Source organism: Hemitrygon akajei, chromosome 10, assembly GCF_048418815.1.
Source record: "Hemitrygon akajei chromosome 10, sHemAka1.3, whole genome shotgun sequence".
Lineage (NCBI taxonomy): Eukaryota > Metazoa > Chordata > Chondrichthyes > Myliobatiformes > Dasyatidae > Hemitrygon > Hemitrygon akajei.
The window spans coordinates 139,509,639-139,533,497 of NC_133133.1; the positions used below are offsets into that span (position 1 = coordinate 139,509,639).

General features: G+C 38.1%; 2 protein-coding genes across 6 annotated transcripts in view; both read left to right on the plus strand.

The window, feature by feature from the left end:
• The window catches only part of LOC140734722 (actin nucleation-promoting factor WASL-like), an 85,115-nt gene extending 82,386 nt beyond the window's left edge, over nt 1-2,729 (plus strand). For all 5 annotated transcript variants that reach the window (XM_073059097.1, XM_073059098.1, XM_073059099.1 and 2 more), the window contains one exon: nt 1,542-2,729. In XM_073059097.1, the coding sequence (XP_072915198.1) occupies nt 1,542-1,603 (62 nt within the window). In that variant the 3' untranslated portion in view covers nt 1,604-2,729. The remainder of the gene's footprint in view (nt 1-1,541) is intronic.
• Nucleotides 2,730-9,540: 6,811 nt separating this feature from the next.
• LOC140734723 (leiomodin-2-like) lies at nt 9,541-23,276 on the plus strand. The gene is made up of 3 exons (XM_073059102.1): nt 9,541-10,166; nt 20,283-21,647; nt 22,827-23,276. The coding sequence occupies exons 1-3, from the start codon at nt 9,891-9,893 to the stop codon at nt 22,851-22,853; spliced, it is 1,668 nt and encodes a 555-aa protein (XP_072915203.1). The 5' UTR covers nt 9,541-9,890; the 3' UTR covers nt 22,854-23,276.
• The last annotated feature ends 583 nt before the right edge of the window (nt 23,277-23,859 follow it).

A 23,859-nucleotide genomic window follows, 5' to 3' on the forward strand; every position in this document is an offset into this window, starting at 1 on the left:
ACTTTTCCAAAAATCACCTGATTCTACTTCAGAGTTCAACCAGGATATTGTCAATTTTGGTTAAATTTGTTATGTCAATCTACTTCTGATCCCATATCCGCTGCAGCAGATAGCATTTCAACTGAAGTAATGCCAACTTCAACCCTTCTGCCGATTAAACTTATATGTGCATCTTGGTCAGCTCTAATCCCAATGGTGTTATCAGTTCCTTTCTATCTCTACCCTTCATGGACTTGTACTCATCTTAACCCTGTTTTGTCATATACTACTGTTCTTGTTTTTACAGAATCACTGTGAAAGATTGGAGGAAAAGCTTCAGGTTTTAAAATTTTTTATCCCATTATGTAACTATTTGAATTGAGCTCCTCCACTACCCTATTGCTTTCTGGAGTCTCCATATTTTTGACATTGACTTCCAGCTTTTTGCATTCACATCTTGGAAGGTTTGAGGTCTCCCTGCTTCTAAAAACTAGGTTTTTGGTCACTGACCAATTACTCCACCTTTGTCATAATAATAGTTCTTCCTTATTATGGATGGGAAGCACTTTGTTTTGCATCTGTTCAGGATGCTGCATAAATAAAAGTTTCAGAATCCTGAAGAAGGTTTTTGGCCCAAAATGTCAATTGTTTATTCATTTCCATAGAGGATGCCTAACCTGCTGAGTTCCTCAAGCTTTTTATGTGCATTGCTTTGGATTTCCAGCATCTGCACAGCTAAGAAAGTAAAAGGAAATATAGTGGGTTCCAGTTAATTGGGACACATCAAGACCAATACATTTTGGCCCAATTAAGTGGCTATCCCAATTAGCTGAAGTTCATGGAAATAGTTAAAAAAAGGTATTTTTAATAAAAGGCAAACTGCCATTTAACTGAGTACAAATCATGTATTTAAATAAAATACAAAACAGATTATAACAGTACCAAAGCTACTAAAGTACTATAAAAGTGTATTAGCTCCTAATAGTTATCAACAAAGGAATTAATTTTGTGTACACTGCTTTGTTCTTTTGGTTTACTGTAAATTAACAAACACCTAGTGGAGATGGTAGTCTGCTTTTGACAATAGCATCCTCCAAATCTTGTTTGGCAATCCAAATCGAGATGGTTGTCAATACCTTCACATTCTTTGTAGCTTATAACATGTTAAAGTAGTTAAATCATTTAATTTTCACTCCCAAAAGTTTCTGGCATCTCCAGACCAGAATGCTTGAAACCACATTGAGCAAAACAGTTCTGAATTGTCTGCCTACTGAACAGCTTATTACTCACCAGCTGTCAGTGAATAAAATCACTGCTGTTCAAACAGTAAACACACGCAAGTGTTGCTATTTAAGAACTGCTCAGCAACAATCTCCTGTCGTGGGTAAGCAGTATAATGTCCCAAATAAAGGGAATCCTGGCTATTTTCTCAATTTGTTTTTGTTCTTTAAGAGTGTACCAAATAAATGGCTGCCTTGATTAGACAATGGCCCAATTAACCAGAATCCACTATCTTAAAATGTTATTTACTGTTTAAACTAATTGCAACAATATATTTTCAGATGAAGATGAGGATGAAGATGAAGAGGAAGATTTTGACGATGATGATGAATGGGAAGATTAGTTTTTCCCTCACAAAACTATAATCCTTCCTGTCTTTCTGATTTTCTGTAAAATTGTCCTGTAAATGTTTTGCAGATTTTGCTGTATATTTTTGTTGCCTTTTACTCTTTTTCATAATCTGTGCAATACCTCATTTAATAATTCATTTGATAAAGTATTGTGGGTAAAGCTACACCCTATGCAAGATGATGTTGGGACATATAAGGAACTACATATTTATGTGTTCATTCCAGCAACAAAAGAAATTGGGTGATGGAATAGAATTGAATTGAACTTTAATTATGCTTGTTAAAAGCGAGAATAGTAACACTATTTTTTCAAAACCCTGCATTTTCTGTACCTAAGAAGAAGCAACACTTATTAAAACTGCATAGCACTATGAATTTTTTTAATATGGCTGTTCTGTTTGGATTCTTCAATGCTTTATTGTTGCTGAAGCTGGCAGAACTTTGCATCCTCCTAAAGTAATTCACTACAAGAATGCACAGCTTACTGGCAACTCATTTGTGTTCTACTATTCAGTAATACTTTATCTTGAAGGATTCAATACAAAGATGTAACCAACGTATCTGTGATGAATGTCTTATACTATTTTCAGCAATACAGTTTTGTCAACTATATTTTTCAGTTGAAATGCCCTTACTTGTCTTTACATTGGGTAAATGTTTGTACTTCCAACTGCTTCCATGTCTGGAATTAGGTTATATTTCAAATAGGAATCTAAGCTCTCATGTGAAAACACTAAATACATTTGTGGGAAGAAAGTTTATCCCTTAAAATGCGAAGTAAAAGCATTTCTTCTAATCTTTGCACAGTGCATATTTAGCAACTTAAGGGTTAATGGAAAATAGTCAAATGATCAGTTTTCTGAGGATGAAGGCTGTGATTAGGAATTTGTTTAATATTCATAAAGGGCTGTGCTTATTGCTTGTTAAACTGCAATTTTGGGAATATTTGGAAGTGGACTCTTATAATAATCAATGTTGACATCAACATCTTTATGTTATAGACCTTTTGAAGACCTTGCATCCGAATCAGAGTAAACTCAATACAAATTACAATTATGGAATGGAACTTTTAACTGAAAAGTATACCTAAAATAAAATATTTTAAATTACCAAAATCTACATATGTCTTTTAAAATTTATTACAGTGGTGATGGTATTGTTGATAACAGATGCTGTGTTGTTGCTGTCTTTTTAGTCTATTGATTTGGAGCTCATTATTTTCACCACTAATGGCTTTTTCCTTGTGGTGCATGCTGTGTCTCCTCCATTTGTTCTTGGATAGTGCATGCAGTAGATTTATGTGCAGTTTTAATTTCTAGAACTCTGGTAAACATTCATTTACAAATCTTCGTACATGGCTGAACACATTGTGGCTGATTTCTCTTCAGTTCTGGAAACGAAAACCAATCCCTTTGAAAAGTTTCTTTGTTCTGTCAATGTTTAATTCTTCCAAGAGCAGAACATCCCAAAACTAGAATCTTTGTTATTTTCCTTATTTTTATTTGTGCTTCATAGTCTTAGAAGTTAACTGTGATTGAGACGTTTATAAAGTTTTAAAATAACATCAGGGCTAACTGTTGCAACATAGTTAAAAATACTCTGTATTAAAAATATACAATATATCTCATTCTACGAGAGCAGGAGAAAGCAAAAACCTGTTGTTGACTGCTCCTATCTTTTTGTGGTGCAGAACATAGTACATAGAACCTAAGCTGTTGACAACAGCAATACAGTTTAACATTATCATTTTGGCCACAATTTATTCATACAAGCATATACCTAATTTTATTGTACATTATTTACAGGCATATAAAGAACATTCTTTTCATATTTCCATGCATGTTATTTGGGTGTTTCCGTTAGTATTGTTTTCGTAATTTTCACCAGACTAGTGTGATAACTTTAAGCTTAAAAATCTTGACAATGCTATAGCACTTTTAAGTATGAATACTGCAGTGTAATTAAAAATTAATATGATAGCAGTGTCTTACATGAAGGATAATGATATTTGGGCTTTCCTTACCTTATTATCTATTTTAAACTCCCCTCCTTTCAGCATTTGGACTTCATTTAGAAATGTTATTCTTCACAAACTTTTTTGTCATTTACCTCCCTCTAACAGGTAAGGTAGAAAAACGAGAGTCAGTGTTGTTTGCCAGAATTTTGGACAAGGACTGCACATGAGAATGCTAAACAAGATAAGAGCCCATGGTATTACAGGAAGGATACTAGCATGGATAGAAGATTAGCTGACCGGCAGGAGGTATAGAGTGGGAGTAAAGGTGGCCTATTCTGGTTGGCTATCGGTGACTAGTGGAGTGTTGCAAGGGTTGGTGTTGAGACAGCTTTTTTCCATGTTATATAATGGTTTGGATGATGGCTTTGTGGCCAAACTTGCAGACAAAACAAAGGAAGGTTGAGGGACAGGTAGTGTTGAAGCAGAGAGGTTGCAGAAGGACTTAGACAGATTGAGTAAATGGGCAAAGAAGTGGCAGATGGAAAATAGTGTATGGTGATGGATTTTGGTAGAAGTAATAAATGTATAGACTTATTTTCTAAATGGGATGAAATCTCAAATATCAGAATTGCAATGGGACCTGGGAGTCCTTGCAGAATTCCCTAAAGGTTATCTTGCAGGTTGAGTCGGTGGCATGGAAGTAAATGCAATGTTAGCATTCATTTCAAGAAAATTAGAATCTAAAAGTAATGCTTTATAAATCATTAGTCAGACCACGCATAGAGTGTTGTGAGCAGTTTTGGGCCCCTTATCTAAGAAAGGATGTGTTAGCTTCAGAGAGGGTGTAGAGCTTCATGAGAATGATTCCAGGAATGAAAGGGCTCATGTGTAAGGAGTGTTTGATGGCTTGGGGTTTGTACTCACTGGAGTTCAGAAGACTGAAGGGTGATCTCATTGAAACCTATCAGATATTGAAAGGCTGAGATAGAGTGGTTCTGGAGAGGATGTTTCCTGTAGAGGGAAAGTTTGGGACCAGAAGCCACAGCCTCAGCACAATAGTGTCCTTTTAGAACAGAAATGACAAGGAATTTCTGTAGCCAGAGGGTGATGGATCTAGAATTCGTTGTCAGAGATAGATGTGGAGACCAAGTCATTGGGCATATTTGAAGCAGAGGTTGATGGGCTCTTGATTAGTAAGGACACCAAAGGTTATGGGGAGAAGGCAGGAGAATGGGATTGAGAGGGGTAATAAGTTACCCATGATTGAATAGTGGAGCAGGCTCGATGGGCCAAATGGTCTAATCCTCCTATATCTTATGGCCTAATGTCAAGTATCTTTGGATATAAATATTGATAATGAAGCAAAAATAAAATTTAATACATTTTGCATATGTCTCGCCTCAGAAAAAGTCTCAATATTTACAGATAATTTGTGTGATGTCGCAACCTTCAAGGAAGGGGGAAAGAATATACACAGAAATAGAATGCCACATTTGTGTTCAGGTTAATTCAATTCAATTGAAGTGCAAAGCATTCAAAAATATATTCAAAGAATGGTCAAAAATACTGATATTTTGATTGTTTTGACTTTATTTTGATTCATTGTGCAGAAAGCAGAAATGAAAATAACTACAACAATATGATTCTGTGACCTTAAATGTAAATGTTCCTCATAGCTGCAGGAGATTGAAAGAAGCTCAGCTAACTAGATAGATTACGTGAGATCTGTTGATCTGAGTGACTTTTCTACCTGTGTTTTACACTATGGTGAGTAGTGTTCATATTTTGACCAATGTGTAAAGAGCAATCATCTGCAAAGAGATCTAAACCAGTAATTTGCAGGATGTAACTTGGTTTGATGCCTGTTTCCTTTGTAAAATAAATAGAGAGGGGGTGCTATTTGATTCACCTTGGGTTTCTTCATGTAGAAATTCCATTCCCTGTGGCATCCAGCTGGTTCTATAATTTCTTTTTGTCCTAAACACTCTACCTAGAGGACATGCAGGTGTTAGTCACTCCAACCCTTCCTTCCCCATCCCCTTAAGGTTTACTGATATGGGGTCCTACATTTACCTTGGAACATTTTTGTCCTGTTGTAGTTTACTTTGAAATAATGCTAATTCAATTGGTGGAATTCATCATTGTGCTCCACAACTTCTTTGTTTCCACTCACCGCCTCCAGAATAAAGATGTAGTTTTGGGAACTCCCATATATCCCAGTTATGCCTATCTTTTTGTTGGATATATAGAAAAGTGCTTGTTCCACGCCTATTTGGAAACACTTCTGTAAGTCATTCTCTCATACATTGATGACTGCATTGGTACTGCTTTGTTTATGTGGACTGTTTTGAACTTTCGCCTTCTGGATCTCTTTCTCTCTCTTTCAGGAGCTACATGAGAAAAAAACCCTACAAAAAATCTACAAACCCTCAGACTCCCACAGCTACCTTGACTGAGCCATCCTTTCATCTTAAGGATTCTCTTCCCTTTTCCCAGTTTATCGAACTCTTTTTAAGTGTTGGAAGTTGAGCTTGCATGCACCACTTGTGCTGACAGCTCATTCCACACTCACTCCCTAATGTTCCTCTTAAACTTCTCACCTTTCACCCTTAAGCCATGACCTCGAATTGTAGACCCACCAAACCTCAGTGGAGAAAGCCTGCTTTCATGTACCTTATCCATACCCCTCATAACTTTGCATACCTCTATCAAATCTCTTCCCAATCTTCTACATTCTAAAGAATACAGTCTTAACCTTTCCTTATATCTCAGATCCTCACCACCGCACCAGTCTTCACATTCGATACATTATTTTCTGTCAGCTCCAACATGATCCCACTACCAGTCACATCTTAAGTTCTTTTCAACTTTCTTATATGATGACTGCTCCCCTTGTGACTCCCTGGTCCACTCTTCCGTTCCTTTCCACCACCTCGCATAGAGTTTTATCTCACTGTATTTGTCCTGCTTTCACTGGTTTGTCTGCTTGTACTCTGTCTCAGTTTTTATTCTGCATCAATGAGTTATTTAAGAATTTCATCCATCCTAACACTATGGCCTCCATCAGGTTTATTACTAATATGTTCTCTTCACACTGGGCCAGGATTCCAAAGAACACCACATTAGATATAAAGCAAGTAATTTTCAAAGTTTACCATAGAGGATGTAAAACATTCTAAATATAGCAGGTAATTAAGGTTCTAATAAGTCAGGATCTTAAAATAGCTATATCGGTGAAAGAAAGAACTAGAGAAACTCATGAGTCAGAAAGATGAGATTATGAATTTTATGGTTAAGAGTTTTTAAAAACAGTGGCAAACCACAGATTCATGGCTTGTGATCGATCCAAATCCCCTACTCTTAAAATTAAAACTAATCCAGTAATGTCAAGAACAAAGAGAATGAAGGAATAGAAGGCTAGCTTGACAAAAAAAATTGTTGAAAAAATGCAGTTTTTCAAAGGAAGTAAAAGCAACAAATTTAGAAAAGAGCCCCATGATCATGCCAAGTCATCAATAGCATTTGACAGTTTATTTTTGTTTGAATTAGCGTGGTGATCAAAACAGAAGTGTTTCTTTTTCAGAGAACATTTCATCATTGTCAATGAGGTTTGGTTTAATGTATTGGCATAGAGAATTGTTAACAGATTGAACAAAAATAAATAGGCCATTTTCAGGTTTGGAAAGCTAACCAGTAGTGGGAAAGTAATCGATGTGAGATAGGAAAAGGATTCAGTCAAGTTATGGAATGGATCAGAAGGCAAAAAAATGTTTTTGATAAGAAACAAAAAAAAATTTTTTGAAGTCATTCTTGAATTTTCTTTAAATAGATTTAACAAGCATTGAGAAAGTAATTGCCATGTTGTCCTTTAAAGCAAAAAGGGGAAACAGAATAGAGTAAAATGACTTGTACAGCACACACAGACCCTTCGGCCCAACTCTTCATGCAGACCAAGTTGTCTACTTGAGCTAGTAGAAGCAATACACACAAAATACTGGAGGAACTCAGCAGGTTGAGCAGCAGCTGGGGGAAGAATAAATAGTTGGTGTTTAGGGCGGAGACCCTCATCAGGATTGTTTATTCCCCTTCACAGGTGCTACCTGGCCTCCAGCATTTTCTGTATGTTACTCTAGATTTTCAGCATCTGCAGAATCTCTCGGGTTTCTGAGCTAGTCCAATCTGCTTGTAATTGGCTCATATCTTTCTTACCCTTTCCTCCTCATGTAACTGTCTAAATGTATTTCAGAAGTTGTAATTGTACCAAGCACCACACCTTCCTCTGGTAGCTTGTTCCATATGGCCACATCCTCCGTAGAAAATGCTGTCCCTTAGGTCAAGTTTGTATCTTCCCCTCTCACCTTAAATCTACATTCATTAGTTTTCGACTCTCTTTCCCTGGGAAAAGAATTATGATCGTTCACCTTGTCTATGCTCCTGGTCATTTTGTAAACTGTCACCCTTCAGCTTCCCACTCTAGGGGCAGAGACGGCCCAGACTATTAAACCTCTCGTTACAATTCAAGCCCTTCAGTCCAGATAACAGCCTCGTGAATCTTTTCTGCACTCTTTCCAGCTTGATGAGAAAAGAACGAATTCTTGCTGCCATTGGATTTTTTTATTAGAACACCCCTGGCAGACTGCCCAATAGTTTGGGCTCCTTGTCTGGCTGGAGATACCGCATCTAGCCCATGTTTATACAGGATTTAAATGTTGAAGTGTGATCTCATCAGGACGAAGCGCAGAGTTCAGATTACTTGTAAAAGAAATCCTAAACGGAAATAACTTGCGAAGTTTTACAAATTTTAATACCATTAAAACTTCATCAGCCTAAACACTCTGCAGAGCGAAAAAGGACAGTAAAATCGAGCTTTAACAAGCGTCATGCATCAAATTCTTTGAAGCGGGTTTCCTGCACGGATTTGAGCCGTTTCCAGTTTTGCAATTGCTGCATGCCATAGCACTTCGCTCATTGTTCCACATTTCAGTATGTGAGGCGGTGTTTTATTTTTGGTGTCTCTTCAAGTCGTCGTATCAGTTGGAAAGAGTAATAACACAACGTGGACCCAAACACCTAAATCAGTGTCAAATGCAGCGTATCTAATCCATTGTAACGGCCGATATCACTTAATTGTTCTGCAACTCATCTCTGCCTCCAAGATCAGAGCTGATTTCTTTTTGCACCTTGCAAGAAATCAACCCTTGTTGCATTCAATACGCAGTTATTAACCGCTTTTCCTAATTTTCCAGGCGCAACCTGATTTAGGAGCCTTCGGTTTTGTTTGCTATTTTGTGCTTATTTCACAATTACCCAAGTGCGGGAGTTACTAAGGAGGGCGAGCGTTAATTGTAATCTCTGCGAGAGAACGGCAGATTTCTGGGCGTTAAGGAACCAAGTTAAGGAAACCAAAAAGGAAAACTGAGGGGGGAGTCAGCTTTAATCTTGTTGAATGAGAGAGCACGCTCTACAGGGTGAATGGTCCTCCCCTCCTAATTCTTAGTAAATGTACTGGGCGTTTCATTACATCTACTGTATTGTACTCATGGGCAAGGTTGTTAAACCTAGACATTCTGCTAAATATTAAAGTACAAAATCTAAAAACCGCATGAACGTCTGATACTGAGCAACTGAATGTGCGGGCTTTTATGCACGAGAGCTATAGCGTGGATTGCAATGTACAACATCTGCAACTAATGATACGTTTGAATGTCCCTATTGTCAGGTTCCTATTCTACAGGCTTGGTGCGTATTTTTTTTTATTCACGCCTCTCCCCACTTCAGCGCACAGTGTTCTCTGGAAAAAGGAAATTCTTTTTTTAACTTTTCATTCTTCTTTACATCTTGCAGTTCTAAATCTGGTGCAGCAGTTTTGTTTTCAAACATTTCACTACAACTTTCCTCAAACCTGTGGAATTTAATTCGAAAATAGAAGGTTTCTGTGGAGATGAGCCTCTTTTTGCTTTATAAGGACTGGAGTGAGGGCCAGCAGCGGGTGATAGGAAGCCCTGGAAATTGAATCTGGCCATGGGCTGGTGGGCAATGCGAATACTCCCGTACTGGCACCGTCAGTCTTCAAACTTGATGGTCCGAATACGATGTCGTGTCTGCTCTCTTGGCTGAAGCGTTTCGGCTGACGTGTGTTGCTCAAAACGGAACATGCTTTCATACATTGTTACAGAGGAGCGAGCACATGATGATCTCAACCCATGAGGGTGCTTTAAAAGTTACCTGCAGGAAAGGAGACGTCCATTCAGCCGCTTCGTGGGTATCTGAGCGCGATCGAAGTTGGTCAGTAAGAAACAAACTTCACCGGACATATTTTCACGATGTCGGAGTTCGGTTACAGAAAAGAACTGTCGAAGTACGAGGACATAGACGAGGATGAAATCCTTGCTTCCCTGACTTCCGATGAGCTGAAGGAACTGGAGAGAGAGTTGGACAATATCGACCCCAATGAATTTATTCCCATTGGGTTTCGGCAGAAAGACCAGACAGACAAAACACCTCAGGGAACATTCAGCAGAGAGGCATTAATGGCATTCTGGGAACACGAAACTCAGAAACTGCTGGAGAATGAGCGACTTTGTGCTGAACCAAACCAGGTAAACTCTAAATCCAAACATGACACATGGTCAGAATTACGACTGCCCAGTGTTTATAATCCTAGAAATGCAGAGGGAAGTTATTGGATCCATCCTGCCTGTACTAGCACTTTGTAAGACTTATCCTATTGGTTCCACTCTTCGGCTTTCCTCCCATAACCCCTACAGGTATTTCATTTATAATTTTTTTATCCATTTCCTTTCGTTACAGTTAATTTTTTAAACTGTGACAATTTAATTGATCCAATAGTTAGAAAGTAGCTCATTAATGGTCAGCTGGTCCTCCAGTGTAGTCTCAGTAGAACAAATGACGTCCATCACCAGGGTAATGTTCTGTGGTGGAATATGTTACTGCCATCTTTTCATGTAGTAAAATTACAGATTATTAAAAACTCCTTGCAAAAATACCTCTAGTTCTTAGAACACAGGTTTATAGCACAGTACAGGCCCTTTGGCCCATGATGTTGTGCCAACTTTTAACATAAACTAAGATCAATCTAACCCTTCCCTCCTACTTAACGTACATTTTTCTATCATCCATGTGCCCGTTTAAGAGTTTCTTTAATGTCCCTAATCTATTTGCCATTACCACCATCCCTGGCTGGGTGTCCATGCACCACCACTTTCTATGCAAAAAAAGTTACTTCTGACATCCCCCCCACCCATACTTTCCTCCAATCACCTTAAAATTCTGCTCCCTTATATTAGTCATTTCTGCCCCGGGGAAAAAAGTCTCTGGCTATCCAATCAATCTGTGCCTCTTCTCTTGTACACCTCAAGTCACCTCTCATTCTCCTTCAGTCCAAAGAGAGAAACCCCTAGGTCGCTTAACCTATCTCGTAAGACGTGCTCTCCAATCCAGGCAGCATCCTGGTGAATCCCTACACCTTCTCTAAAGCTTTCACATCCTTATGATAATATGCTGACCAGAACTAAACACAATATTCCAAGTGTGATCTAAGCTTAGGTAATAGTTATTGATCCCCACATTCTCATCTGTCAGTGAAAATAATCTCTCCTTATGCACTTCATCATAACTTGCAGTGCCATCTCATCACATGAGACAGAATCCCAATTAATTAATCATAAATAATATTGGGAAAATGTACAGCTTTTTCCTTAAATGTAAACAGAAAATATCCTTTCTAATTTAAATTATATCTGGCATGTAATAGTTAGAGAAAGGTTTTCCATGTGACTTATACTATTGTACAGTCATTCTGATATTGCCCATGTCTTTCTGCCCATGAAAATCACAGTGCACAGAATACTACGCAGTGTCCTCTGCTGTGTTTTCTTAGCACTGCTGCTTCTAGGAGATGGAGCATGATTTCTTTTGGGATCGAGGCATTGCGCACAAGTCCAGCGTTGATCGCCCATTTGTAGTTGATGTTGAGAAGGTGATTATATGCTACTACTTGAACCTTTTACAGCACTCCCATAATACATTTGGGTAGAGATTTTCAGTACTTAGACGCAACGATGGTGAAGAATCATCAATATTATCTCATACTCTGTAATCCATGTAAGAATCTTCTAAAAACTCAACTCATTTTACAACTTTAGGTTCTAGTCATAGTTTGTTTCATTATACCTTGCTTTTGCCACTATAGAGAGCCTTGTGCCATTCAGTGTATAAGTGAAGCTTTAGAAATGCATGTTTAGTTGTATTGATTCCATTAAATTCAATTGTCCCTGTGTAGAAAACGGTATATAAAAAAAAGTTAACTGACTTTTGAGGTCTTAACTAACAAAAGAAAAGTAGCAAACAAAAAACTGTAGATGTTGCTAGCCTGAAATAAAAACAAAAGTGCTTGAAGCAGACAGCAGCTTCTCTGTGGAATGAGAAACAAAGGTCCTCAAACTTGAAACATTAAATCTATTTCTCTTTCCATAGAAGATCTCTGACCTGCAGCATTTTCTGTTTTTACCTCCAAAAGTCAGCATTGGCTATTGCAGGAATGCACATTTGACAGTGTCAAAGTAACTGATACTTTGTACAAAGTACAAGTACTGAAGGATTGGTCAGACTAAAGCCCCCCTCTAGGAAATACTCCCTTGGAAATCGAGGATGGAGGGGTCTGTATTTAGCTAACTGCTTTAAGGTTATGAATTTGTCACTCACACAAGTTTGATAAACAATGTGAATTATGGGCAATCAGCTTACAAGATTTCATTGTATAAAGTTGAGGTTGCTTTTATCAAAGCATCAAAATGTTTCATTGAATAATAAATAGCTATGATAGCTTTTGATTCAATGTCTTCGTCTTAATGTCAGCTGTAGTTGCTGTTATTGATTGCTGTTATATGTGCATACTACTTTTTACAATGTGATAGAGATTAATCTAAATTTAAAAGTCATGCTATTGTCGTGGTTACTTGAAATGACCTGGAGACACAGACAATTCTTCAAGAAAATTAAACCTTTATTTGCAAACAAAGGCTGAGGCAATCAATGAACTTGTCACCGAAAGCCCACCGAGCTTCGGTGTACAGCATTCTTTATAGTAATTTCTTACCTCAGTTACATTTCAGTTTCATCAGCATACCCAATCAAGTTTTAATTGCATATCATCTATATATTAATTAATTAATCGCTCTTGCCTAGCCCTCGGTGCGCCACCATTATGTTTCACCCGTTCGCATTAGGGCCTTATTCGTGGCCAAGATTATGTTTTCCAGACAACCTCCCTCACATTACATTCCTGCTCGCAGCATCCTGTCCACCACCGTAATCTCGTACTAAACAAAGGCTGAGTGTAATACATTAGGTACATTTCAGCTAATAGTGCTGCTAACTAAACAGGTGTCCTGTAAGTGCCACAGTATGCAGCTAAGAGAGTACAAAGTATCTAGTGAAAACAACACATAGCAAAATGTGTCTAGTAAAATAATACATATTAATATTCAGTACCTAGAAGTGATTACATAGTATAGTAAATAGCTAATACATAGTGATTATATTTCAGGTATATATAATGATTACGTCAGGTATATTTCTCAATACTATTAATGACATCTACTTTATTTATATACAGAGTGACCAGCCCAATGGGTAATGCACACACGTCAACAAATCAAGAAAAAATATTACCATTAAGCCATAACTTTCATATGTCATGATTCCTATCTCCTATCCTGCTTTCCATAAATAAAGAAAACAGCCTGATTCAGAAGACAAAAACTGAGAAATTCTTTATTGAAACCAGATTTCCTTAACAAAATGCCAGGAAATTGCATTGACTGCAAAGCACAGTTCCATGTCCCATTCATCATGTATAACTTAGCCACTGTTGGCATCTTGTTAGTTCCCTAATAAATGCTTGCAGTCAATATTAATTAATAAACAAGCTGTAAATCCCATAGTTAGATGTCGGAAAATCACACTGAGGTTACTAATAACCCTTTTTCATATCCTTTATCGGATCTAAGTATCCAGTGAATTTTCCAAGAAATAGGCAAAGGACATAAAGAGTACAGCACCTCCTTCTTTTGAGTATTCTTAGGCTAATGATAAAAGATAAACAGCCTAATGTGTTAAGACCCAGAATTTGAGCCAAGGCTATATTTGTAAACATTTGGATGATATCAATTTTAACAGCTGAGCTGCAATATATTAATTGGTAGCCCAGTAATTGAAGACTGATGAAAATCAGAAACTATCTATTCTGGGTGTCCACCCAGAACCCTTCAAGGGCCTAATACAGAACAAGTTATTCTTTTGCCTAATTTTTTTTTTAAAAAAACCTTGCTATTATAACAAAATAGTTAAATACAATCACCTTCTCCAGAGACTTCTGGTTGCTGAGATAACAGCTTTCATGGCCTTTGGATGTGTCTGATTTTTGTCCCAGTTCTTAAGAGCTGTTCTATTTAGATCACTAACTTGTCCTTGGAAAATAATACATTCAACACTTTGACCTTATTTTACTATGTAACTTTCTTTAACTATAGTCACAGAGTGTTTCTTTTAAAAGATTTTCATGTTACTAATTTTTCAGCTTGGTGGGACTTAAATCAACTCATCCGCCAGTAGAATAAACATATTACCTACAATCCTTTACCATCTTCACAAATCTACCAGATTTCAAATCAGTGCCAGCATTAAATGTTTGGTTTATTTAATTATAATAATAAAGTCCAACCAAGGATGACATTTTTATCAGGTAACTTGCCTAAATTTTCTGACTGAGAACATTTATGGTACAAGTCACAAGTCAGCACTTGAAAATACTTCCTAGATTCTGGAGTAAAGTGGAGTGATGCTCACTCTGTGTTCATACCCAATTGCCACATGGCTTACACTTCACACAAATATTGCTCGAAATGTGCTATAAATTAGTTTTGTACAATTTATATTTTCAATTCCTTATCAACTTTAGAATTGCAACGTGTTCAAAGAGAATGCATGGAAACTTGTGCTTGCCCTTCCTCCAAATTGTATCCCTTCATTTGGTTCATAGAAACCATCATGATAGTATGAGACCCATTAAGCTAATGACTGAATAGAAAATTGATTAAAAATTGAAAGATGATTCAGACTGAAATTCCATCAAGTCATATAACATCAAAGCAGGACAGTAGGAGGCAAATATAATTTTTAAAAATGTATGTCTTGGAAATTATTGTATTAATTATAGCATGCTAAATAATTTGCATTTTTAATTTCATGTTTCATAGGCATATAGTGTAAAGGGATTTTGGAGAAATATAAATAACTCTTGGAATTATCCATGTTTAATAAACAGGGTTATCAGAGCCCTGAAGCTACCTCAGTCTCATTGCACTGCTTTTATTGAGGTCATCCTGGAATACCTTCTCACCACTGCATTGATGCTGTTTGTTCTCTCCCCACCAATTTAAGGGCAAGAATATTATCTGCTTCCTAATGTATCCATGAAACTTAAGACAATGAAGAAGGATGAATTCATTCAACCCCTGAACCGTCTCTGTCATTCAATATCACAATCAGTCCTCTACCTCAAGTTCACTAGGTTTCTGAATTCCTAAGCCTCTGACCTTCTTAGTCCAAGCATTCAAACTCATTAAAATATCTAAGTTTCTAATATCTAAGAAATGCAGAATATCTAAGTGTCCGCAGCTAACTTGGAAAGGGAATTCCATCATTAATGAAGTATCTCCTTATTTCAGTTCAATATGGCCAGACCTGAGACAATATCCATTGTTAAGGTGGAGGAAGCAACATCGTCAACCTGTTTCAGTATTTGATGTTTCAGTGATACATAATCTGTGGCAGGTTTCAAACTCCAGTGAGCATCATTGCCGCTCTTGGTACAACAATCCTAACTCCAGAAATCAATCTAGTGCATCTGTGCTGCATTACTTCCAATCAAGTATAAAATCCCAAACTGTTATTGCTTTCCAAATGGAGTGTTATCAAAGAATTTACAATCTTGAGTTTTTTTTCTGTGTTGTTGAATACCAAGTTTTTGCAATAAAAGCTTATGTAAAAATCATGTGACATGATTGCTGTATGCACAGCCATGTGGTACAACTATTTAAAAAAAAACACTATGCTGATTGTTAAAAGATTAAAGCAGTGGTTCTCACCTTTTTTCTCTTACGACTTTCTTTTACCTCTGTGGCTTCATTGTCCATTGTTTCCGAGAGTTGCTGAAGTGTTTTTTTGGTCTACTGTACTAATTATTTTAATATACAGTCAATACTTATGTCTGAACAGGTTAAATACAGTGCTACAGTTGGATGTGAAAAATAAAACAATTTCAAAGCTCTGAATAGAAACTCTGTCACAGAGAAATGGGATCTTCTGCGGAATACCTTCTAGAGCACAGACTTGGATGCCTTTGGGAAGAAGATCTTAAAAACAACTGACTGGTTTGAAGCCAAATCCAATGAGATGACCCCTGTTATTGAAACCACAGGTGCTGCCCTAGCCCAGTATAAATGTTCACCAACTAGGAGGAACTTACAGATCCTCAGAGCTACTAGAAGTAAAGTCCAGCAGACTGCCAGGTGCTGCGCCAACAACAAGTACTGATGTAGCTCAGTGAAGACATACAGATCTAACGCTGACAGGTGAAATCAGGAGTCTGTGATGGCATCAAGAAAGGTGTCGTGATGGCTGCCCTCAAATCCATCAATGGGGAAGTGATCTCAGACAGGGTCAAACAGAGTGAGCACTGTCACACCTCAGCCTTGGACAACACTAAGTGCCTGCCGCTAATGGAACAATTGGATAGCAAGCTGACCCTTGGAGTTCAGCAAGGCCATCGACAGCGTGGCCTTAGGGAAACAACCAGGCAATGGTAGGATTCCTCCAGACCTGATCAAGCACTGCATGACTACCCTGCTGCACCCACTGCCTGAAATCCTTTGTCAGTGCTGGCAGGAAAAAGCTGTACCATCTGATATGAAGAATGCCAAGATTGTTACCCGCTACAAAACAAAGGTGAGAGAATCAACTGTAACAACTACAGGGACATCTCCCTCTTGAATACTGTGGCACAGTTTTTGCCCCAGTCATCTTGTTGGCTGAACCTGTCTACCTAGAGTCACAAAATGGCTTCTGTGCTGGAAGGTCAACGGTGGACATGATTTTCTTTGTCCACCAACTCCAGGAGAAGTGCTGCAAACAACAGAGGCCTCTCTGTGTTGCATTGATTGATCTCACCAAGGCATTTGACTTGGTCAGCAGAGACGGGCTCTTTCAGATCCTCTCTAAGGTAGGCTCTCCACCGAGACTGCTGAACGTGATCAAACCCTTCCACAAAAGGGGTCTGTGCAGTACAATAACAGCTCTTCAGAGCCTTTTGACATAAGCAGCGGTGTTATGCAAGGTTGTGTTCTTGTCCCAATGTTCTTTGAGGTGTGTATTTGGCATTGCAACAGGAGGGATCTATCTCCACACCAGATCAGATGGCAGGCTTTTTATCCTCACCTGCCTAAGAGCCAAAAGCAAAGTACACAAGGCTATGATCAGAGACATAGAGTTTGTTGATGATGCAGCGGTTGCAACCACACTTGGCAGCACCTTCTGAGCTTGATGGATCACTTCTCCCAGGCCTGCAAGGAACTTGGTCTGAATATCAGCCTGAAAAAAACAAATGTTTTGGGACAAGACATGGAGGCACCACGGGTCATTACCATTGATAACTACAAACTGGATGTTATGCATCAGTTCACATACCTGGGGTCCATCATCAGTGACAACCCATCCTTGGATACAGAAATTGACAAGTACATCAGGAAGACTGCAACAACTCTTACCTGCCTCACCACATGAGAGTGGGAGAACCCTAAGCTCTCAGTCAAAACAAAAATGGCAGTGTTCAATGCTTGTGTCACCAGCACACTGCTAGACAGCAGTGAGACCTGTACAACATATGCTAAGCAGGAGGGAAGGCTCAAAACCTTCCACTTAAGGTGCCTTCATTGCACCTTGGGCATCTCCTGGAGAGACAGAGTACCCAATACTAAGGTTCTCCCTCATGCTGGCCTCCCTAGTGTGTACACCTTGCTCAGATGGTGTGGGCTGGGCTGGCTGGGCCATGACAGCTGCATTCATGATGGCCGCATCCCTAAAGATGTCCTCTATGGTGAGTGGCTTCAGGCACTGGCCACCCGCAACTGCACTACAAGGATGTCTGCAAGTGGGACATGAAGGACATCAACATTGAATCCTGTGAGGACCACACCAGCTGAAGAAGTATGCTGAAACAACATCTTATGTCCTGAGAGTGGCAGAATACAAATAGTCCTGTAGAAAGGAACACTGCATCCCCAGCTGAGCTGAGGCCATTTATAAATGTGACCTTTGCAACAAAGACTACCTGTCTCAAATAGGTCTCATCAGTCTCGCCGTTGCACCGACAACATAGATAACCAGGACATAACATCCATGGTTAACTTAAACCAACAGAGGTCCACACACTGTTAAAGGTGTACAGTACATGAAAAATAAAACTATTTCAAAGATCTGAATAGGACACTTTATTTGTAATATATATATAATATTCTTCCAACCAGCAATGAAAAGGTGCTTAATATTATTGCTTTGGGTATTCAGTGAGATGCAAACTAGCAAGTTTTTGAATATCTGGTTGCAGCTTGGATAAAAATAAATGAAGATCACCTCTTTTCACAACTTCAAGGCAGGTGAAGAGTTTGACTAAAATCACACTCAACTAGATAAGAGGTGGGAAATCAAATTAAAAACAATATGGCTTTCTTCCAGAGCTGTGGAAACTTATTTTGAATATCACTAGCTATCCAGAAACTTTGCTTGCTGCGTATGAATTTTGCTTGAGCTGTTATCTCACTCTGCAGCTCAATAAGATATTCTCGCAATGTGGTGTCAATATCATTCACATTCACCCCAAATGGATCCATCACCCAATCTGGAATATGCATCTCCAGCAGCTCTCTGGACCAGAATTCCACACCACTGTGTAGTTGTTTCAGGATATACAATCAGATCATCACTTTGCAATCCTATTTTAAGAGTAGCCAGTGAATAAATGGGCAAGATAATAGAATATTGCCAACACGTTTTCTGTGCCTTAGTAGCCATGGACAATCTGATATATAAAAAGAAGAAAAGAAAATTTAAAAAAATACTTATTTGTGTGTACATGTGTTGCTATGTATATAGTAACAATACAATTGTGTGAGTAGGCTCTAAAGAAAATTAGTAAATGTCAAAGAATTATAATAGGTATAGTCTCACGTGAAAAATGTCAGCATTGAACATACGTGTAAAATAAAATAGCTTTTTAAGGTGTTTTTTTATAAAATAATTTAATATTTTACACAATATATTTAAAATGCTGTTATATATGTGAATTCTTTGTGGCAATAAAGAGTTTACAATACTTACCAAGAAAAGTGAATTAAATTTCCTTTCAAGATATGGTAAGTATCTGGGATTTAATGGAAGTTGTAGTGGTAGTGAGTGATACAGAGATAGACTTATTGCATTCTTGCCTCTCTGTAGTTTAGCTGTTTCTAGCAGACGACCCCACTACAGTAACTGCAGCCTTCACCCCAAGTATTGTAACATGCACGGGTCAGTGGGAGACAAACAGAACCAGCCTCCTGTTGCATACTCACTTGACTGGCTTTGCTGCAGACAGCTCCACACAATCATCAGTTTGTGATTTGGGGGTGGACATGAAGTGGGGCTCAGCAGGTTGCCCTGCAGGGTGTGAACAGTGACTTGGTCAAGCAGGAGAAGTGATAACAAATGACATACTACACCCCCACCCCCCACACACACACACACAGCAGTTTTGCTGCCTTATTTACATCATCTAGCATATTTTCCCATTCATTTCATTCAGGGTTCCAATTAAGTTACATATATTCATCTATTTTTATTTATATATTTTTAGTAATCTTTCATTAAAACAGTAAACTTACCATGGCCCATTCAGAAACACCTGAGGCCCCCAGTTTCTTGTTTCTTATTAGTGACCCCAATGAAATCCAACATGACCATGACTCCCTGAGGGTCGATGTGACCCACACTGAGAACCTCTGGATTAAAGACATCCTTTGCATCAAGTCAAACCAATGAGGATTGTGCTGGGCAGCCCACAAGTGTCTCCATGCTTCCAGCATCTACATAGCATGCTCTCAACTAACTAACCCTAACAGTATGTCTTTGGAATGTGGGAGTAAACCAGAGCACCCAGAGGAAACCCACACAGTCACAGGGAGAACATACAAACACATCACAGACAGCGGCAAGTTAGCTGTAATAGTGTTACTTTAACTACTACGCCACCGTGCAGGATGAACCTGCAGCATGCGTCAGGAGTGAAGAAAATTATATCCTTGCAGATTTGGTCAATATACTGCTTTCAACCTAAAACAGCATTCCAGAAATAATAACTCATTTCATGTTCAGTTGTATCAATGCATAAGGTGAAAACTAATAGTCATGTTTATGAAAATAGGAATAGTTTTTCAAAGTACAGTGCCATTAATTCATAATTCAACAAAGATTAGATGCAAAAGAATAGAAAAAGGTTGAAATGGGATTAAATGTCTGTACCTTTGGGGAATTTGCCAATAAGTCAACCTTAAAATGTAATTGATGCTTTAATGGTTTTTGTATTTCAATGTTAATTTCAGACACAAGCCAGTGAAGCCAGCAAAGAAAATACTGAGAATGACAATGAAGTTGAAAGTGAAGATGATGATGTAGACATAGAAGAGTGTACTTCGGAAACAACAAGTGAAGAGGAGGAAATTGAAATGGAGGAGGAAGAAGAGGAGGAGGAGGAGGAGGAGGAGGAGGAAGGGAATGAGAGTACACAAAAAATTTTTGACAGAAGATTGATTAACAGTAATGGACAGCTTGGATCACAAAGATGTAATGGGCATATTGATAACCAGTCAACGATAAATGGCTTCAGCAAAGAAAAAGTCATAGAAGATGATCCAAATCTCAAAGTGGTTGCCAGCCGAAACACAACTGTTGTTGAAGATGCTCTTGAGAGTATCAAAAATAATGATGCTGAGAAAACAGAAATCAACCTGAATAATATTGAGAACATAAGCACTGCCACATTCAAACTCATTGCAGAAGCTCTGAAGCAGAATACAGTTGTTAAACATTTGAGCTTGGCAAATACCCATGCTGATGACCAAGCAGCTTGTGCATTAGCTGATATGTTGCAGGTTAACAGAACAATCACTAATTTAAATATTGACTCCAACTATGTTACAGGCAAAGGGATCTTAGCCATCATACGAGCCATACAGCACAATGGAATATTAACAGAGCTTAGATTTCACAATCAAAGACATATATGTGGAGGGCAGGTTGAAATGGAAATAGCCAACCTTTTGAAAGAGAACACAACTCTTATGAAACTGGGCTACCACTTTGATCTGCCTGGCCCACGTATGACAATGACAAGCATCCTAACCAGGAATCTGGACAAACAGAGGCAGAAACGCCTCCAAGAGCAGAAGGAGCAACAGGAAATGGACAAGCTTCTTGGTTTTGAGGGACCAACAAACCCACGAAAATCGGCTTTACAGAAGGATTCTCCAAGATCCTCCCCCCGTCCTTCTCCAAGGAATTCACCCTGGTCATCTCCCAAAGTAGTCAAGAAAATTCATTGCCAAAAATCTGCCATTCCTCCTCCACCACCCCCACCACCTCTCCCAGAGAAGCTTGTACTTCCTGTTCCACCACCTCCTCCTCCATTACCAGTACAGACCACCCCAAGCAGGAATATTGCTGAAGCCATTAAGCTTCAAGAGTTGAAATTAAAGAATAGCTGTCAAAATGATAAAGTCAAGAAAAGCAAAAGTATCAAGAAAAAGCAACACAAAGAAAATAACATGTTAAAAGAACTCAAAAATTCTCTCAAACCAATTTCAGACCAAAGATCAGAGGATGGATCAAGACCAGCAACTCCTCATATAACATTACATGATGAACTTATGTCAGCCATCCGGGCAAGCAATATAAAACAACTAAGACGAGTAAGTTAAAATGAAGAGGAAAATGGGATGTAATAATAAAATAAAGACAGTAAGAGGCAATGCCTTTTACAGATTTATGTAATTAAGATCTTGGGTGTTGTAATTGGATGTACTGCACTGTTCGCAGGAATCTGAAACTAATTGTTACATTATCAAATAATTTGAAATACAACCTAATTCATGTAATATAGTAAACAAAAGCTGCCAGTGGAATTGCTAAAACTACAGAAAGCATTTTGACAGATAAATGTTTTTCTTTTACTAGATACACATTTGTATGGCGTGGTTTGTCTGGATGGCACACAGGCAACAGCTTTTCACTGTATCTTGTAGTATGTGACAATAATTAGCCGCTACCAACACTTGGATGGGGAAGGAGTTGTAGGATATGAGCCTAAAACAGACTAATGGTGGTTAGCATGAGTAGTCATTAGGGTTGGCTTGGACGAGTTTAGTCTAAGGGCCTGTTTCTGTGCTGTGCAACTACATTAGTCCAACATAAGCAATTTTTAAAAAATTACAGTACCATGCCATTAATGTCCAAGTTAGAATCTATAACATATCTAAACATCATTTGATCAATTCCCCTGCATTTGTTTATTTATTCAAATTCTTTTCAAATGCCAAAGGAAATCATTTTTTTACATGGAAAATTAAGCATTTATGTCCGCTGTTCAAAACAAGGCTTGTGTGTACGTGACATGGTTGTCAGGTTTCTACTACAAGAAGAAGCCATGCATTACTAAATTGACATGTAAATATATTGCAGTTTGTTCTCAATAAATGTAATGCTAGTTTAGAAAAAAAAACAAAATTGAAATTGTCTTTTTTTAAGAATTTAAAAATTACACCTCTTATCCAGCAAGAGGCATGTGATTAATTAAAATTTTAAATGGATGCTGAAATCGTGCTTTGCCCAACTAGGAATAAACATGATGGATTGGTAGGATAGCATTAATTCCAATTATGTGTTTTAGTCCCAGCATCAGAAAATTATTACATACTACAGCAATGCAAACTTTCTGTTTTACATATCAGCAATACTATGGTTACTTCATTCAAGGCTCCCAGATTATTCAGAATGATATCAAAAGTTAAATTTATGTTGATCACACCATAATGAATACCCGTTGTCTAACTTATTCACACAAATGCATTCGTTGTGCATCTTTTTTTCAGGTTGAAGTTCCAGAATACCTTCGATGAATAAACAAGTTGCCTTTTCAGCAAGAGGGAATGATGCAAACCTATTCAAGAACAGCTCCTGAAAATGTGGGAACACCTGCAGTTATTGAGCAGGAAACAGTGGTAATGTCCTCAGAAGTTCAGTGGAGCATTGTGTCCACTTTCAGGGTCAGAACCCAACAGTGCTGAGTATTCTAATGTGTGAAGTGGCCCTTGAGGCTTTTTTTTTTAGCAGTAGTCAAAAGATGCAATACCTCTTAATGAGAAAATTAATATCAGAAAGTAATTTACATGTACTGTAAATATGTAAACAGATGGATTTTCTATTTAAGTAGAATAATTTGCATATATTGTAATGTGTTGATTTAAAACATATTTTTGGAAATGATGTAGAGGCAAATGATATGAACTGCATCAGTGACATTAAACTATTAAAACTTTCAATACTGTTAATGTAAGTATTTTTCTTCTACTCTCTGTAGGATAGTCTTTGATAAACATGGAATATGTGATTTAAAATCCATTTCCATGCCGCTTGTAAATAAGTAGAGAGAAATAAAGACACCTTGGAATGATATCTTGAAAGTGCTGCGACTTTCAGTGTTGTAGCTTTGCAAGTCCTATTTGGCATCAGTGACTCACATGTTTGCCATGTGTCATTCCAATGAGGGATGGCAATGTTTTGAACTTTGGGGTGGGGTGGAGTTCATAACCAAAGAGGATAGTGGCTTATTGTATCACAGAACAGAATCAGATTTATTATCACTGGGATATGTTGTGAAATTTGTTGTTTATGCAGCAGTACAGTGAAAGCCATAAAAATCTATAAGTTATAAAATAATTAAATATGAAAGAGGAATAGCAAGGAAGTGAGGGCCCCAAATAGTTCTTTCAGGTGAGGCAACACATCACCTGCGAATCTGTTGAGGTCATCTATTGTATCCGGTGCTCCTGATGTAGCCTGCTCTACATTGGTGCGACACGTCATAAATTGGAGGACCATTTCGTCGACTTCCATTCCATCCGC

What these genes read in the sequence shown, in the direction of transcription:
- LOC140734723 (XM_073059102.1), top strand. Translation starts at nt 9,891, where the DNA reads ATGTCGGAGTTCGGTTACAGAAAAGAACTGTCGAAGTACGAGGACATA. An exon ending in TTTGTGCTGAACCAAACCAG is followed by an intron (nt 10,167 to 20,282) that starts GTAAACTCTAAA and finishes TGTTAATTTCAG; the next exon opens with ACACAAGCCAGTGAAGCCAG. An exon ending in ATATAAAACAACTAAGACGA is followed by an intron (nt 21,648 to 22,826) that starts GTAAGTTAAAAT and finishes TCTTTTTTTCAG; the next exon opens with GTTGAAGTTCCAGAATACCT.